Source organism: Oryzias latipes, chromosome 21 (genome assembly GCF_053564925.1).
Source record: "Oryzias latipes strain Hd-rR chromosome 21, Olatipes_Hd-rR_3.1".
Taxonomy (NCBI): Eukaryota; Metazoa; Chordata; class Actinopteri; order Beloniformes; family Adrianichthyidae; genus Oryzias; species Oryzias latipes.
This window is the reverse complement of record NC_136257.1, coordinates 9,806,500-9,823,455: the sequence shown is the minus strand read 5'-3', so window position 1 is coordinate 9,823,455 and position 16,956 is coordinate 9,806,500. Positions and strand designations below refer to the sequence as shown.

Sequence of the window (16,956 nt, the reverse complement as noted above, 5' to 3'; positions counted from 1 at the left end):
TTTCAGTGTGTCTAAAACTAATGTTGTTTTTGCTCGCACGTGTTTAAAGTTCAAGCCCCGTGCTGTCACGCATGTAGGTGTGGGACATTTATTCTCCTCAGCTGACCCGACTCCCGCGGTGTGCTGCCGTAACGGCCGTACATAACCGTTTGATGCGCCGCCGTAACCGTAACCAAAACCTAAACCTTCCTCCGGTTCTGTGCGGCCCAGACAAAAGTTCAGCACGGACTGCACGTATTTAGAAAATTACGAGCGAATAAATACGTTCTAAAGGAAAGTAAGGAACTCCTTAATGTGGTCCGGGGAGGGGGCTGTCAGGTGTCCTGCTTTCAAACCCTGTCATTGTCACGCCCCCCAAGAGTCATATACCCCACTGTGATTGGTTGGTCAGCTTCGCGCACGACAATGAAAAAGTGTCATTCATACAAACTGGCGGGTTGCAGTAACATTAAACCTTCATATTAAGGCGGGGACCGCAAAATATCATCTTGGGGGCCGCAAATAGCCCGCGGGCCGCGAGTTTGAGACCCCTGCTGTACACTCTGGCACTGGTACACTAGCCGCAGGTCGGAAGAACGAATCAATAGTTCGCTTACTCATAGCTCAGACGCACATATCAGGTTGTGATGATATTTGTCTCCGTTTCCTTCCCACAGATGTTTACGCGCGCTCGATTATCTCTAGGCCCCTCCCCCTACACGCATTTTAGCCACTTACAGTGGCTTTCCCTATTCTTCTCACACGCAGTGGCTGCCTCACACACAGGCATCACGCGAGAGTGTACGTGCTCGCGTTTCATGAGTATGTGCGCGAGTGTGTGTGTCTGCCTGCGTGCGTGTGCGCTCGCGTCTCATTGATTATTTCATTGATCATTGACGTGCCCCTTCCACGTTTAATGTATAAAAAAATACGGAGGGTGGGGGAGGCAAATTTACTGGTCGCACATGTGCGACTGGATGTAAAATTCAGTCGCACACTCTCAAATTTTGGTCGCAAAATGCGACCAATTGCTCGCAGTCTGGAGCCCTGGTACCACAGAAAAATTGGTTCCGGGTCAGTAAGTGCAACCAGAATTCCAAATTAATACATAAGGACCACTGGGTTATGAAACGCATTGTCAATTTTTGAGGAAATTAATAGATTTTAAGTGTGTCTAATGGGCCAAAATTACAGTAGTTTACCAGAAAAACAAAGGAAGGCAGCCCATATTCCATCCAATGTAAAACAGTCCAGCTTGGAAACTGAAATGTACATACTTAACTTCTGGTCAAAACTTCAGCTGTCTTCAGCTCTAGAAGAGATTAACTGGGATATTCCAACAACTATCAAGCTTTTTGTCATGACTTTATGCCTATATTTACAGGTCCGGAATGGACCTAATGTAACAGCTAATGTTACTCACACCAGAACTTAAAAGAAATGTTTATGAGTCCAATGCAAACTGAATAAAGTAGCCACATGGTTCTAACATTTTGCAGAAGTCATAAAGCATGAGTCTACCTCGAGGCACCAACAAACTTCCACCAAGCTATTTTACCAATGTCAAGATGTGGGGGCTAGTCCTGCCTATTCTTTTCATTGGTAAAACACACCTGTGTAGGAAACCAGCAGGTCATCTATGATGATCACTATTATTTCCTCTATGTTTCTTACAGGCTAAAAACTGTACATTTAAATTTCCAAGAACTTTACCTTCTGTGAGTAAAAAGATGATCCTCTTTGTGTTGTCCACTACCCATTCTTTGAACCCCTTAATGGGTCCACCAACCTTGTCTGACCTGTTACCCAGCTCTTGTGTCTCACTGAAAAGTCTGCACTGTCTACGAACATAATCTGGATTGCTGTACCTTTTCTTGGCCCTCTTTGGTGCGAGATGATTGTATCCAAAGACAAATCTGTAGCTCTTTGAGGTGAAACTTAAAGGGGGACCTTTTCTCACATTCTACCTGGTTTAGAAACCACTCAAACCCTCACCACGTGTCCCTGCAGCCTCTTAGAAAACCCAAGGTTCACAGTTGAACTTTATGGAACACTTGAGGCTCTCATTTCTGGTTTACACCATCAGTTTGACAACCAGGGAGAATGGGCAAGAACTGGAAGCAACGCTGAGATGTACTGCTGGTGACAACCCATCTGGACATGCACTTAACAAGTACATAGCCACCACGATCACTTCAGTATTAGAGGGATATTCCACCACTTTTCTTGTTCAGTCTCATCTCCGGCATTGTCAGAAGATTTCCGAGGAGAATGCCAGGTCATAAAGATCACTAATTGCTGGTCCATACCTTTTAACCTAGAGGGTCTGTTTGTCTCTCTCCCAACATCATTCCTCTAAGGAAAAGTATGTTGGACCACCCAAACTCTTCTATTAGGTAAACTCTCCATTCCAAGAATATTTTCCTTCAGAAATTCATCCACATATCTTTCTCTATTGCTGAGAAAGATAAACAAATAAGGTCCTCTTTTAACACATATTAACTGGTTTCATGCAGCTATTGTTCAATAAATTTTGAACTGATGTCTGTGTTCCTTCCAAGACAGTAGGGATGGAAAACAAAGATGTGCATGGATTTTTTTTTGTCTACAAGTGGATGCATCAGAATGCATCAGAGCAGAGAGCTTGTGACCTGTCCAGCGTCAACAAATATACTCCTATTTTTAATTGAAATCTTTTTGTCTGCTCTAAGTTTACAACAATTTGCATAAAGAAATACTCAGAAATGGAATTTTAATCTTAACTTTGTCCTACCTCATTAGAAAAATACTACAAGAACACAAAAAACACCACTTTCATTGGAGTGGGTCTTTAAGCAAATTGCATATTAGAACATCTGTCACTGCAGCGTCACTCAAATGTCACGCCTTACCGTCTTACCCTTTACAGTTGGACCGGGTCCGCCTCTGATTCAGGTCTGAGTTTACTTTTGGAATTGGAACAAAAAGAGAGAGAAATGGTCCAGCGTTGAGGGCCAGAGCTTTTTCAAGTTGTACAGTGAAGCACAAACGGCTCAGAGACACAATGTTACAGCTGCATGAAAGGGCTGACGTAACTACACCTACAACCCAAAGGACATTCATAATAGAATCTTAATCTGCACTGAAACAGAACAGGTTTCTTTTCAATATATGTTGAGACTCATAAGGGATCACCCTCACATAAGAGCATTATACAGACCCCCCCCTTACAGTTCCACAGCACGCAGAGAAGAGTTAAAGGAATTTTATGCTGACTTGTGTCTGCACATAATCCTGTTAAATATGCTGTACCCATTCAGAAGCCTCTAATCCTCTCATAAAGACTTGAGGACCCTAATTTAGGCAGTTTGCACCAAAGATCCGTCTCCTAAGGTGTCTCATATGACACAAAGGACCTTCGTGCCTGCACACTGTGTTTCGTCAATTTTATACATTTGTCATCTGACAGGTAACAGCATGTAAAGCTGCGGTTCAAACAGCAACATTTTCACATCCTGCTACAATAAACCAAGTTGAGATTAAATACCTGAAACGGGAGCTCCTTTCTTTAAACAGGTCCGATAAATGCTCTCCAATCTCAAAAGTCAGCACCAGCCATAACACACATCCAGAAAACATAAACACAGCAACCACACATGGTCAATGCCTGTTGTTGTGCAGATGATTACACAGACATTTAGACTAGTAAGGACACCCTCAGGGTCACCCAGACGGCCGTTTATCTCCTCCCCCTGGAAATGTAACTTACCAAGGAGTTGCTTTATGTAGGAACACCCAGTACGATACCAATTATAATGTATTTATAGTGGGCAGGGGCCAATGGAGGCAGGACTTGCGCAGAATCGGGGCCAAACTGTACTGCCTTGACCCAAACCTGCATTTTAGCATGAAGCAGAACAGTGCTGTGATAATGTGACGAAAACATCCCTGCGGCACAAATCCAGCCATAAAAACGAGACTCCTTTCTGGGGCCAATGTTGCAAAAAAATCAGCAAAAACACAGATTGACTTTTCTCGATCCACCCAAGGTTTTTACTTTGCCAGAGGTGGAGGCTGGTAACAATTTAACACACGGAGAACCATTTGTGACTAGAACAGTGGAAATGTTTCATATCCGAATATCATCAAGGCTTTCTGGTTGAGATCCTTGTAATGCAAAGGTTAAGGCAAAGAGATGTGTTTAAAAGTTTAAAAGACTTCCAAACATTCTTTGTGGGGTTTTTTGCGTTTAATTCTCCTTTTTAGAGAAACAGAATTTTTTACACAAAGAAAAAAACAGTCCAAGTTAAAATGTTTAAATAAAGGGTACCATATTTTACGCACTGTACAGTGCACATAAAAGCGACTTCATAGTTCTGTCCTTATATGTGACATAGGCATGAAAAGAGCAATATAAATATAAAATACAGTAGATACATTTTGACCCTTTAAACAAAACACTGTGTTTTTATAGATAAAAGCACAAAAGCAAGGCTGAACTGAAAGCAAAAGGCGCTCTCACAATAGAGAGTGGGTGTTTTTCACCTAATGCCAACCAGAAGCCAGAACCAGAACATTTTACAATCAGCAGGTCACTGGATTCGGAAATGCCATGCAAGTGCTACAGATGGAGGAAATAATTAGTGCCTCAGCAGGTGCCCGGCCCCTTCCACAAGCAACAATACCTGACAAACGGCAGGAAATCTGATTTGTACCGCAGACATTATGGAAGAATGTTTACTGTTTACGGGGTTCTACTCTCACCCATGTTGTTTGTTGCAGGACTCAATGATACACAAACTCAGAGTGCATGAGGTGAAGGTTTTATGCAGTTCCTGCAGACAGCTGGACTCAATTACTCCCACTTTTTCTCTCGAGGGATGGGTTCAAGGTAGGTTTTAAATCTCTACTTGCAACAAAATTGTTTGCAGACACTCCCAAAACATCTTTCTTAAAAGAGCAATGCAATGTCTTCCAACAACCTAACCTCAACAGGAAAGTACTCAGATGTGGAGCCACCAGCATTATGAATAGGGGTAAATAGAAAGAGTTCCACTCATTCAATAACATGTTTGTCAGAAACCAAACTCCATCCTAGTTTGACGATGATCAAAACCTGTCATGCTGCTGCTGAGTTCTTTTGTCTTAAATACTTGAATGCACGTAGCCTCAAGTGTACAGGATAGTAGGTTTGAAATGCATTCAGAAGTACTGGTAGTTGTGTAAAGCACTTGTTTATTCTCTATGGATGACAATGAAGAGCGACAAGTCACTGAGGCAAACGTTTGTGGAGAGGAAGACCTGTCATCAGTCAGCTTCTCATGTGGAACAAACAAAAGCTTTACATCCAAACATTCAAAATGAGGAAATCTCACCAGTCCAGCGATTGGTGTTGGCAGTCTGTTGACCCTTTTGATGAGACCAGGCTTGATCTTGTTGATCAGACTGTGGGGAAAAAGAAAGATGTGGAGCAGCTAAGTGAAAGCACCTTTTTAACAGGGAGGCTGGGCTGGCCGCAGAGGAAAAAACAAGACTTGTCAAACAGTCCCACCGCTCCGTGTTTACAACTTGGTTTAATGGGCACAACCTGGCTTCAGTTTAGAAAGCAGCAGCGGTGCAACATGATGCAAACCAAATGCGTCCTGCGGCTCTAAAACACACCCCTGCTACCGAAACCATGTCAAACAAAGCTGAAAGCCAACACATTTCAATCAAGAGAGCGGTAATGATATTACGCAGAGAATGAATCTGTTGGTTTTTTTCTAACAATAGATTCATTTTCCAAAGAAAAAGCAACAAAAAACAGAAAATCTTCTAACATCAAAAGATGTTAGAAGATTTTGTGACGCTAAGAAATCATTTTGAACTAAATTTTTATTTATCTGAAAACAAATTGACTTTCATTGAGCTTTAAATTTCTAAACTTTAAAAATGATCAAATATGTATACTTTAAATGCTATACTTTGTAAAATATCAACTTTCATTTTTCACCAGTTGAACTGCTAAGTAAGGCTGCAGCTAATCTTGATAAAAAAAACATTCCAAGAAAAAAATCTAAGAAAAGTGAAAAGACTGTCGTCGAAACGCATCAAATCAGAAACGTAGTAGGACTTTTTTTTTTAATAAATTGAATTGATATTAAGTCTGTCAAATTTGAAAAACTCTTGAAAGTTACTATACTAAAAAATCTTCAAAGGTGAATGCAACCATTGAGGGTTGACTCTAAAGGCCCGTACACACCGGGACGAATATTCGCCAGCCGTTATTCGCCAGCGTTTTTCGCCACGTTTTTTGTGTTCACACCCAGGCGATTTTCGCTGACGATGAGTTGAGTGAACATGCAATTTCATTCCCTGACATTAGATAGCGCTTAATGTAAAACAGAAATACTCCTGTACACAAGGTGGCGCTGCGCAACTTTACGCTTCTTAAAGTCGCTTTTCACTCAGAAGAAGAGAGCAAGTACTTACACGCTTGTCAGAATCATACAAAGAAAACATGAATATTTCAAAGTTGGAGCAACTGGTGCTTGGTTCGGGGATATTTTAGAATGTCCGTCATTATTTCTTCGCTGCAGTGTGGCGTCTATCTTCTTCGCTGGTATGTGTGCTCAGCAAGGCAGTTTTGTGTTTGAGCGCCCCCTAGGTGTGTTTTACAGTAACTTCAGAAGCTCCAGACACGTGTGCAAAAGCGCCATTCTCATTGGTCGAATAGATTTCGACGCGACGCGTCAAAAAATAAAAACGAACCCGAGGCTTGTTTTTTTTTTACGCTTTGACGCGTGGCGTTTTTTCGCGTCGGTGTCCACACTCTCATTGGTGCCCTTTGTTTAGTCACAAGGCGTTAAACGTCGGCGAAAATCGCGCGCGAAATTCGTCCCGGTGTGTACGGGCCTTAAGATTAGGCCCCCAAAAAAGCTGTCTGACTGAGCCGCAAATGTTCATCACCTTGCTTCTGATGGCAGGTCTTTTTTCTTCACTTTCTATGTCAGACCCTTCAAATCAGTTGTGCCAGAATAGCATGTTAAGGAGAAAAAGCTCCAGCACGACGTGGAAGAGTTTCTCCAGACTGCAGGCGGATGGGATGGGCTGACAATAGGTGTAAAGGAAGAATGTAAAGGCCATTTGGGTTTGTGTTATTCATTTAACTGTGAAACAATAGTACTTCATGAGATAACACGCGCTTTCAGTGGGGTAGTAATCATGTGTGTGACCAACAAAACACATTCCTTTCCAAGCAAGAAGTTCTGATAACCAACAGCACAATGGGAGTAGAGTTTCTAGGTGAAGGTGATTTAATCTGTCTTCCTCTTCCTCGAGCTGTGAAAACACCAACAGCTCTCTGATTGTTGTTCTCTGAGATTAAGCAAACACTGGAGTCAGGATCCAATCAGCAGAGCGATCAGCTCTTTTTTCTTTGAAGAGATGCCAATAAGGGTTTTGGAAGAAGCAATTATAGCTTCCTGCCGATGTGTGTCGATCACATCACTGTCTCTATCTTTGCACACGAGTACAAGGAATCCACTCGGAGAAAAATCAACCATTACTGCATGCAAGCTGGCGAAAACTCAATGCTCTAATGAGAAAGTGGTGTTCTATTAATCTCCGTTGTGGGTTTCCACTGCTTCTCATTAAAGAAGGGATGGCACTCTGCCTAATCCACAGATTGGTAGCATCTGTCATAAACCCAACAAAACTCAGACCAAAATAGATCCTCGCAAATCTGAGGATGAAAACATCAAATGTCTCCACTGGAAACATGCGCTCACTTTATGTGGCCCACAAACAACCAGCACAACAGTAGGGGGTCAGCCTGGGAAACACCAGCAGCCCTTAGATCGGTGTGTACATTTAGAGGAGAGGGATTCCTTCTGAATGAGAGAAGTGAAAGCGCTGCCTGGGAAGGGCAGAGTACTTACTCACACAGCAGAACACCACTCTCCAGGGCTGATCGGAAGTCGCTGCTCCCAAATTTTTTCTTGGTTACAGTCTGGAAAAAAACAACAAAAAAAGGATTGGACAATAACAATGAGAGAAGCAGCAAGTTGGGAGAGGACACGAGTTGGAATCTTGGGCGGAAAAGCTGTAGAAGAAAGGTAGGATGTTGAGAACAGTAGCAGAGGAAATCAGAGGTATTTCCTTCTGATTCCCCTCACTGTGTGAGGACCAGAATTAAGCACAGTCCTTCAGGTGTTGTTCAACAACTCCCAAGAGTCTTTGTTCTCCTCAGCTTTAAAGTTGCAAGCTGCTGGAGCTGTGGAGAAAGGCTGCAGGCGCGCATAGAACACCAGACAAATGCAGCTTGGCCTTAAAGCTGCAAGAGTTTCCCATGATCTCAAACCAGCAGCACAGACCCACCAGGAGCCATTATGTAAGCAAACACAAACTGTGCATGTGTGACCTACTCTTTTATGCATTTCCACACAAAACTGTGAAAACACAAAGCAATGTCTTTTATCTTTTAGTTGTGTAGAATCTGCAACTACAATAAAAAAAACATAAAATCAAATCTTATTATTCTTATAAAATAGCATAATCTTCGTCGTAAAATAGGTTTTGCACAATTGGAACATCAACACAAACAGCTCATTCTGTCAATGACATTATTTAACCATTTGTGTCTTCAGCAAAAAGCAGCTTTAGACAATGTGGAAGAACCATGCACAGCCTAGAGTGTCCTCTACTTGCAGTTATGTATATAAGAAAAGTTAAGTTCAAAATTGCAAGACTGCAGACTCCCTTCTCCGCTCCATTTTGATGCATCCATTTGTAGACGACTAGATCCACATACGTCTTGGTTTTCCTCGTCCGAGCTGCCTCCAATATTGGTCACTATTTTTTTTGCACTAGTAATGTTTGTTTGGGGGTGCGAGGGGCTATAAGGTAGCAGGACAGCATGTAAACAGATAGTTCTCAGTTATGGGTGGCTGAAAGGTAAACTGGCGTTGCCCCGCAATAAAAATCAAAAACTCAGAGGCGAATTTAAAATGACGTTCTGCTGCTCTGCAAAAATATGTCCTAGAAAACGGCACCCTGGTCTCCTGGATTTTGGGTCCTACACTATTAGCCCCTAATAGTATGACCTGACCACCCAGCAGGACAACTATGCTGCTTTGGCTCTGTCACTACCACAGTTCATGCCACAACATGTCACGTCAGCCCTTTTTGAGGCTTATGCCATATCCAACCCACCCATTCATGAGGGGGATTCCCAGGGCCATACTTTTTCATGTGTCCTGTTCCTGAGGAGGGCTGCGGAAGCCATTCCTCTTCATATGTCTATATGTCTGTTCCTGACGAGGGTCACCAGGGCCTTTCCTCTTCATGTTCCCTGCCCCTGAGGATGGACACCATTTGGACACCTTTTTTATTTTTCCTCCTGGCTATGTTTCCTTAATGTTTCCCACACTGAGGAGAGTTGTTGGTACTGCTCCTCTTGAAGGAATTTTCCATATAACCCCTCACTGCTGCTGGGCTGCAGGAAACTGAACCTTTCCTTGACCTTGTTTTAGTTCTTTTTGTTCTCCCCTCTTTTCAGGTAAAAAAAAGAGGGCCAGCTGCCTTGTCACCTTTTTTCATCTATGGGTTTTGCCATGTTCAGGTTTACGCAATCAAGCCTGGTCTCCAGCATATTGGGTCTTACACCATCATTTCCTGACACAAACATCAATGCAAACCAGTTTTATGGAGGAAAAACAGGCATGACAGGCCTGCTGGCAGCACTAGATAACTGAACATTGGCTGATCTTGTCTGTATCTGAGTGTGTAGCTGACAACCTACAACTCTGACAAGGTGACAAAATGATTTTTGTGGGTGTCTTTTTTTGTGGTCTGTCTCATACATCAAATATTTAAGGGAACTTGGCCTTCAGTTTGGAGAAGATGGAAGCTTTTGGTTCACTGCAAGCAATGCAACTGGGTTTATCAGAACCCCAGAACCACTCTGCCATCATTACCGAGCGTTGTATCTTGATCTGATCTGCTGTGTCCTGACCCTGTATCTGTATCAATTTTCCTGCCGCCTGCCCCGACTCTCGCCTGGATCCTGACTACCCCTGTCTCTTCTCTGATGCTTTCATGCCCGTTATTGACCCCTGCCTGCTTTGTGGACCACTCTTTGGCACATCTTGAGCTTTGTGGACTTTCAGCTGAGCTCATAAACATCCTGCATTTGGATCCAGCCACCTGCCTGTTATAGTGACACAACAATAAAATAATTTTAGAAGAAATGTTGAAGCGAGCAGTATTTGAGAGATTAAGTAGAAGATTTCCTGCAGACCAAAAAATAAGCTGAGGGGAAAGCAGATCTAGGACCTCAAAATGACTGTTAAAAAATTGAGTCTATAATGCAAAGAATTAAATGTTACATCATTACACCAATATTTCCTTCAACAAAACAACCCTGCTGAGGTTTTTTGAGCTTTCAAATAAGCATTTTGGCAATGCTGTTTGTACTGAACAGGTTTTAACCCCTTTTTGTCACTATTTTACAGTGTTACATTTAATTCATCCAATGTAGCATCCCCTTAAACTGCAATTAAATTAAATAATGTTTTTTTATATAGTTAAACATATATTAAAGATTATGACAGCTATGCAAAAAAAAAATAAACTAAACATGATAGAGGTGAGATTATAATTTGGCTCAGATTGAATTTGGCTCCTCCCACTCCCTTTCAAGCAATTAATCAGTCTATTTGACAATCTTCATTTTAAATAGATACAATGTGTTATGTGTGTGTACTGTATGTGCAAAACAGTGTATTTATGATCAGGAGCAAGTATAGGGAGACTTATAGTCATTTTTAGGGAAACAAATTTGCCACCAGTCCAAGAAATACAGATAAAGGTGCTTTTTAATGTGCATTGTTCCTTTCAAATACAGTAAACTAATACAATAAACTAATTGAATTGACTAATTTACTGTATTTTAAAATACACTAATGGAATGTATTAGTTTACTGTCAAATACAGTAAAATAACAAAGTCAATTAAAATTCAAGACGACGGCATCAGTTTTTTTCACATTTATTATTATTTTTGTTTTTTTATTGCTGAAATTGCTTGAAATAAATAAATAAATCAATATTTTTTTTGTAGTATGAATGTGAATGATAGGTAAATGTTTGATTACAGTAGATCGAGTAGATTTTTTTTTTGCAGATGATAAAATCATTTAGCAATCATTTACAGGTGTTCAGATTACAGCGCACGTTATATTTGAGGCAAGATAATGCAGGAATTAAACAAGGTAAGCAAAATGATTGTACAATTTGGCTGTGAAGAGTCACCTTGTCACATCACATTCAGATGTGAGGCTGCATCACTTTATAAATTGGTTTGTACGGCTTTAGCTTGTACCTTTACCCTCAGCTTGCATAAACAGAACAGCCTCTTCATTTTTTCAGTTTAAATTTTTATCATTTCCAAAAAGGGTGTGTCTGCTTTAAAACTTTAAAACTACTCTGTAGCCAGAATAGGATCAAAAGCAAGCCTTTACATTACACACAAAGGCAACCAAACTGATCACGAACCATGTTCCCTGCCTTTCCATCTGTTATCACTTGAAAAAGAGGAAAAGCTGAAACAAACGTGGGACTTCAAGTAATGAACATCATTAGATAGAAGACATTACAGTCTCAACAATTAGCCTGACCGCAAACGCCTGGTATTATGATCCTTTTATTTGAGCTACACCTCAGAACACACCCTGAGAAACCTGAGATGGCCAAGGCCCCAAATGCTTCTCATTCCAAGACTATTAGACCGAACAATAATTGATGAACGACATGGAAATTCTCACACAGCTTTTTTGCGTTTGTACACTGCTGACTCGCTGGGAAATATTTGTTTTGTTGAAAAAACACAACGAGACGACCTCTTGTTTTTCTTGACAAAAAAAGTGCCTGAACAAAAAGAAAACACAAAGCATAGAACCAGAAACAAATACACACATTTTTTTTTTTTTTTTCTTTTTTAACTTGTTCTGTCCAACAGCTGAGCAAACAGATTAGAGCTGAAGGCTTTTTGTGTTGGACAGGTTTTACTATCACAAAAAGAGGTTATATAGCTTCAAGAAACTAGAGTGTAGATTTGTATAAACCCCTTTTTGTCGTATTATTTTTTATTTATTTGTTACATTTAGTGTGTGTGGGGAGGGAGAGGGGAAGAATGTGAGGGGAGGGTGGAAGAGAGTAAAAGGAAGAAAGGTGAAAAGGTGGGGGATACAAGCACTGATTTGACTAAGTTATTAATTTAAGCTGTAACAATTATACCAGATCTGCTGGAAAGACGAATGTTACATCAAAGGTGAAAATCTGACACTAAGATGAGCGAGAAAAAAAAAACTGTCCATCAATACACTGTAGGTAAGGAGGAGGGATGAAGCAGACAGGGAGCAGTGTGGCAGTGTGCACGTGCACGTGGGGGTGGAGATACATGCATGCTGCCGACGTGAACCGTGTGTTCATAAAGGGAGCCAGATCCTACCCAGCCAGACCAGCCAGACCAGGAGAGGGGAGGAGAGCCCCCCAGGCCAGAAGCCCCCCCAGCATCCGGACCCAGGCAGCCCGGGAGGGGAGGAGGAGGGGACCGCCCACCCCACCAGCCAGGCACAGAGAGGGCCCCCCTACAGGGGCCCCCCCAATGCCCAGAGGCACAAGCGAACCCAGTGTCCGGCCCCCAGGCCACAAGACAGGAGCGCTTAGCCGTACCAGGCGGCAGCCATGGGGGCCACCGGGCGCCGGACACCGAGACAAAGGCCAGGGACGAAGCCAGGGCCCCCGGAACCCAAGAGCCGGCCACCACCCGACCGGCGCCCCGTCCCCGCAAGCCAGCCCAGGCCCGCGACCTTAGCAACCCAGGGATCGCCACGCACCCACAGCCACAGCCACCCCCCTAAAACCCTACGCACTACCACCCCCCCCGCCATAATATCTGACCCCCCCTCCCCAACCCTCTCAGTGCCCTCCCCTCTCTGTGATGGGGAGGGAAAGCCCCAGAGGGTCCCAGCGAGCCAGCCCCCAGGTCGGTCCTACCCATGCACTCACACACACATACTCACAATCATCTGGTTACCCTCCCTACCCCCGCCGCCAAGCAGCAACCCCCCCCCCAGCCGGCCGACCCCCAGCGCCGCATGCCCGACCCCTCCCGCAGCCGACAGGACACCCATAAGCCCGGCCGCCCCGAGAGGACCAGGCGGGTGAAGACCGGCCGCCCCCCCCCGACCCCACCCATGTATGGAGGTGTGGGAGTGCTGTGTGTGTGCTGCAGGTAAAATAGGAGGTCACCAGTGTGGGGGGATCCACCGCTGCCAAGCCGCAAAGCCCCCCACTCCGGAGTCCCTCTGTGAGTGGTGTGAAAAAATACACACATTTTCAGTGGGAACCTCAGCTGATCAGGTGATGCAGCTTGTTTATGAAATCCTGACCTCTACTGGGATTCAGCTGCATGTAAATAAACTCTATTTACTTTTTTTTTAAAAATCACAGCTTTGGTGGTTAAATCTCTATCTTACATTTGATATTTATTTTCTCTGGTGTGTTTTTTCTATTTACCCTGCTCACCCAGGTGAACAGTAAGTGACTATCCACCCCGCCGAGCTTACAAGACAATAAGGAAACATGAAACTGCGCTCCATCACTGTCACTGCGTCGACTCCCTCGTGACAACCGCCTCTGCCCTCCTCACATCTGTCTGTGCAGTGGCAAACAACAAACTGCATGAGCAGAGAGGTTGGAAGGAGGTTTCAGAGGCAGCTCCACTTCCTACAAGCCCACTGCCGCTCCCCTCAAGAATGTGCTGCTGATGTGTCGGAACTGAGCTCCAGGAAAAGAACAAAAAAGTAGTCCCCCAGAGTGCATTATGGGTTGGGAATTTTTATTTTTTGCTTAAAGATCAAGCTAAGATTACCGCAAGGAGCATAAATAATCGAAGGAGTCTTTGGGTCTGTGATCATATTCATGCTGATGCACATCGGCATTCGATGTTAGTGCCAAAGACCCCACCACCCACCACCACCACCTTCACCACCACCCCTGCCAGTAATTGTTTAATTCTTTGCCCTGACTGCAGCGGATTGAGGCATGGGGGCACATGGGAGATTGTTCAAATATTTCAGGGACTGGACTCAAGAAAAATATACATCCGAGGAAGCCATCAGCACCGACCACACTGACATGTTGGAATAGCAACTGAGGCGAGCGGCTTCTTGTGTTTGGGCCTGTTTCACATCAGCACATCTGGAAGTACATGGCCTCGCTTCTAACTGCTTTCTGTTTGGAGACCTGAAGTGGTGCTGCAGTGTTGGAAGGATGATGCTTCCAACTTCAACCATGGAAAACAACACAGCTGCCCAGGGTTCAGAAGTACATCTGCAGCGTTGGTAAAAGATGTGCAGAATTTGAAAAACAGAACTAATCAGAGATATTGAAGTTTTTGCTGGGAGGTTGAGAAAAATCACCTATAGGGCTGTTTTGCTCTAATGACAAGGGTCCTGTTTCACTTTGAAATGGTGAAAGGATTTAAACCATAACTACATAATAAAAGTTGGTTTTAGAGCAATACAAAACAGCCGAAAGACCAGGATAAAAATAAAAATAAAGGAAAAAAACTGGAGACCTCTGTGAGTTTTTAGCAACTTTGTGATTAATTTCATTGGAGAACATTAAATCTTTTTGTCAAAACTGAGGTTAAGTCTTGAATATACTTCATTTAAGATGACCTGAAAACCAGACTGTGGGCTACCGTGGGGTTCAACCTCAAAACTGTTCAGAGAAAAATACCCCTGTAAAACAGAAAAGTGCAATGGCTTCATTGTAATGTAGATTTTGAACAACAAACTCGTAACTAACTGGTAGTTAATCAGTCCTGATTGGTAAATGTTTCATATTAATGATTAATTTTTGGAAAAAGGTGCAGAAAATGTTTTGCTTTAAAGATTCCTAGAGGTCTTTTTATTATGATGATGCAGTTTTTGGCCAATATCTAAAACAAACAAACAAACAAACAAAACTGTTGTTTCCTTGGACATAGTTTCTGCAGAGCAGCAGTAGTTAGTCAGAGCTTCACCTCTCGCAAGGGGCAACCCTGACAGCTCTCTGTTTACACTCTCTTCCCTCATCTATTTCTACGTCACAAATATTCTCTTTTTCAAGTTCCTCATTCACAACAATTTGAATTAAAAACACTCGGAAATGCAATTTTAATCCTAATTTTCTCTATCTATGTCCTCCATCATGAGAAAAATGCTACAAGAACATGTTAAAAACACAGAAAACACTATTTTTATCAGAGTGGGTATTGGAATTTTTTTGTCACAAGTTAGTTCCCTTTTTTCGGGAGTGCAGCGCTTCAGGGAACCACTTACAAAAATAATGACATATTCTGCATATTATGTTGAATATTTTGCACTCCTTTCATATATTATAGATTTATTTATTTAGCACATGAAAAACATAACGATTTTGATTAGATTTGATTTAAAATGGATTATTTCAAGCAATCAAATAAGACTTAGGATAATTAGACATAAAATAAAATATTGCTTGAAAGGGAGTGGAAGGAAGCAAATTTATATAATCCCACCCCTGTTGTACTGTAACCATTTTACTACATGATTTATCATTATCCATTTTTATTATAGTGAAAAGATATGTAAAGCGTGCAGGGAGGTGGAAAAAGCCATAAGTGCTTCTGTTGAGACCACCCCATAAGCAAAAGGCAAGGAATTAAAGAAAAAGCAAAGCAATAAGCAAACCATTTACACAGAATAATTAGTATTTGGCAAATAGTCCATTTTTAATTTTGATTATGTAAATTGATAACCACAAAAGGAGTTTGCAGTGAAACGTAGGTCAGTATGAGTATTCCATGATTTAGCTTATTGAAAGTTGTTCACGTGTTCTTTTATACAACTTGCGACATCAATTGTAACCCTAATAGTGCATTTAATGTTGAAAGTAATGGGTAATCCCTAACATCACGGTAACTAAAGTAATGTCCCAACTTTTCCACCCCATCCTTTCACTTTTGGTTTAAAGGACTGAGTTTAAAAAAAGAATTTATCATTACCGTATCTGTCTACTTAGAAAATGAAATATCAATTCAAACTTCCATCATAAAGTGTTTTTTTTAAAACATACAAAAGTTGTTTTCCATGGAAATGTGAAAAATTACTAGATTTTTAATCAAGTTGAATGATATTATAAATTGAATTTAATTGCAAACCTGTGAATCAGAGTATTTTGGCATTAAAGGAAGCCGGTGACTGTGAGCTAAAGGTGAGCTAAAGACCAATGAGTTATATCGCTAGAGGAGACATCACGTGATTCCTCATGGGAGGAGAGGATCGCCATCTTGGTGAGGTCAAGTCACTGCTGCAGTGCATGCATGTGAACACATTTTTTGCAAAAGGCCTCACGAAGGAGGAAGGCATAACATTTGACAGGTAAGTAATATGCATGATGACATGCATGATGCTGCAGGGCTATTATCAACATGCTGCATCTTCTTCTTTCACTTTCGGCTTCTCCCATCAGGGGTCGCCACAGCGAAACAACCCTCCCTCGAGGATGAGTCGCATGGTTAACTTGGCAATGTTTTACGCCAGATGCCCTTCCTGACGCATCCCTCTCAATCCCACCGGGCTTGGGACCGGCACAGCAGCAGAGAGGGGAAGAGGGAGCAGCCCGGAATTGAACCCAGGTTTCACGGACGGAAGGTCCCGCAAACCAGCACGAGCTAAACCGGCCCCCTAGTCTGGCTATGTTCAAAACATTTTGTGGAAACACATTTTGATAAGAGGCCAGAGTATTTGCTTGAAACCCAGCACCATACCATCTGTGTTACACAAATTGACCATTCACATGAATAACTAGGGTAAATCTATTGTTTTTCTTTGTTTTGTGTTTTTTTTAGGGTAAATCTATTGTTGACTTTTGGAGTTTTTGTTTACTTATTATTGATTTATTATTATTATAATTTATTGAGTTATTA

The 16,956-nt window shown here is 42.2% G+C and overlaps 1 protein-coding gene across 31 annotated transcripts in view; it reads right to left on the bottom strand.

Moving 5' to 3' along the window:
* lmo7a (LIM domain 7a) overlaps nt 1-16,956 on the bottom strand; it is a 67,684-nt gene that overhangs the window by 47,566 nt on the left and 3,162 nt on the right. For 29 of the 31 annotated variants that reach the window (XM_023950996.2, XM_023950997.2, XM_023950992.2 and 26 more), the window contains exons 3-4: nt 7,878-7,948; nt 5,334-5,403 (exon numbers count right to left, since the gene is read on the bottom strand). In XM_023950996.2, coding sequence (XP_023806764.1) covers nt 5,334-5,403; nt 7,878-7,948 — 141 coding nt within the window. Of the gene's footprint in view, nt 1-3,505; nt 3,663-5,333; nt 5,404-7,877; nt 7,949-16,956 lie in introns of those variants that run through there. The other 2 variants (XM_078940033.1, XM_078940031.1) reach the window with 2 other exon arrangements.